Raw genomic sequence first — 2,177 nt, 5'->3', positions numbered from 1 at the left:
CATTGTGAGGATGGTCAGGACCGGGCAGTGCTTCCTGCTGTGGTGCACAGGGCTCTACTAGCTGGAACAGACTTGATGGCACCTAACGTCACCACCACCACCTCCACCACCACTGCCACCATCACCACCACCACCACCACCACCACCTCCACCACCATCACCACCACCACCAGCACCTCCACCACCATCACCACCACCACCACCATCACCACTACCACCAGCATCTCCACCACCATCACCACCACCTCCACCACCACCACCACCAAAGAGACAACCTGTTGCCCTGGAGGCGATCCTGACTCCTAGAGACCCAGTCTTGCATGATGCAGATATAAGAACTGTCCCCACAGAATGTAAATCTTCACAGCAGCAGATCGCCCAACTTTCTCCCAGGAGCAACCACTGAGCTTGAACTGCAACATTCTGTTAGCAGCGAAGTGCTTAAGCACTGCATTCCCAGGAATCCTGGCCAAAAAGTCAGGGTCATTGTACTTCTTATCAGAAGAGCTTCAAATCTTAGCTTTATATACAGAATGACTTACTGGAGAATCCTCAGACATTAATTTAGTCTTAAGCCAGCAAGAGCAGTTTCATATCAATTTAGGTTTGTCTGAATTTAAATGAAAAAGCTGAGGTTGCACAGTGGTCTAAGTGCTCAGCTGCTAACCAAGAGGCTGGGGTTCAAACCCAACCATTGCATAGGCGACAGATGTCGCAGTCTGCTCTCTACATATTACAGCCTTGGAAACCCAAGGGGGCAGTTCTACTCTGTCCTGTAGGGTCCCTGCGTGGGAATCAGCTCAACAGCAGTGAGCAGTGGGTTTGGGGTTTGGAGTTTCTAATGAAGGTCCCTCTTAATTGTCCTTTTGAAGTGAACGAGAAATTAGAAAAAAAGAAAGCTGAGAAAAAAGAAGATGCTTCCGTGGCTGAGACGCCCGCTGTTTCTCCAGCATCTGCTCCAGAGCCTGAAAGAGAGAAAGAAATTGCTCCTCATGGAGAGACTCTAAAACCTCCTTCTGCAAAAGGAAAGCCACAATCAGGTGACTGACAGAATGCTTGCTAATCCCATTTGCCAGTTTCTTATTTCCTCATAGAGTTGAAGTACACATTATAGTGCCATCATATTAGACTTCAGACAGCTGCTAACATAGAAAGCAAGGCTATTCATCCAGAGGAGTTGGGAAAAGACCTCCCAGTAATACAGAAATTAGCTGTCCCAAAGCCTCCAGCACTTTGCTGGTGGGGAGGGAAGGTGGTGTTGCCACACACTCAGACCTACCAGTCAGCACACGAGCCCGCATGGGAAGGTGCGGAGAGTAGCAAGAAATGTCTCAAAGCAGAATGAGAGGACATGCGTCTGTTTGCTAAATCGTAGGGCTATATTCTTGTAACAAAGGAGAGCGTCTTAATAAAATGAGAATTAGCATAGTCATTGCCCACAACAATGAGGAAGAAAACCAGCAAGCCTCCTGGAGACTCGAATTCATAACGTGATTATAAATCTTTAGTGTTCTGTCAAGGTAAGAAATAGGAAACAAGGCACTAACTCTGAGTAAAATGGTACAGGTATGGCTATATGGATCAAGAATCTGTGTAGAGAATATACTTTTAGCTTACCGTCTATACTCGAGTATAAGCCAAGTTTTTCAGCACATTTTTTATGCCGTTTTTGTGGTAAAATTAGATGCCTCAGCAAATATTCGGGTCGCCTTATATGCGAGTATCTATGGTAGGTCCTTTCTAAATCTTTAAGCCCTGAGGACTTTGAGCATGGCACTAAGGGATGAAAATTGAATGTTGTTACTTAAAAGTACAGTCTCAACTGTCGTGAAGCATGCTATCGATGGACTGTCGGTGCCAGTTGCTATAGCTATGAAACAGATGGCCTCTCACTTCTGGTTGCATCTTTATAGGCCACTGGTGTTCTTGTAGCAGGTCGGGATTGTACTTCCATGCTCCATAATCTTTCTGTCTTATTTGGAGTGGATCTACATTTTTTTTCCTCGTAAATCATTTTATTGCTTGCCGTTTCTACGAGCAGTAAAGTGCCCCAGTTATTGATAGTTTTGCTAACGCATGACACTTTCAAGTTTCTCAGTTTTACACATTCCAGTGGGCATTTTGGCTGTGACTAATAAGATTTGTCATATGAAAATATGTTTATTGGTCATTCATAT

At 45.0% G+C, this 2,177-nt stretch overlaps 1 protein-coding gene across 1 annotated transcript in view; it reads left to right on the top strand.

Annotated features, from left to right (window-relative positions):
• Positions 1-2,177, top strand: part of SPEF2 (sperm flagellar 2) — a 159,308-nt gene that overhangs the window by 111,436 nt on the left and 45,695 nt on the right. The window contains exon 19 of the mRNA XM_045285340.1: positions 873-1,040. Coding sequence (XP_045141275.1) covers positions 873-1,040 — 168 coding nt within the window. The remainder of the gene's footprint in view (positions 1-872; positions 1,041-2,177) is intronic.

This window comes from Echinops telfairi, unplaced genomic scaffold, assembly GCF_000313985.2.
Source record: "Echinops telfairi isolate 266 unplaced genomic scaffold, ASM31398v2 ScPeMD7_7469;HRSCAF=8507_1, whole genome shotgun sequence".
NCBI classification, from domain to species: domain Eukaryota; kingdom Metazoa; phylum Chordata; class Mammalia; order Afrosoricida; family Tenrecidae; genus Echinops; species Echinops telfairi.
The sequence above is the reverse complement of the archived record's forward strand: the minus strand, read 5'-3'. Positions and strand labels throughout refer to the sequence as shown.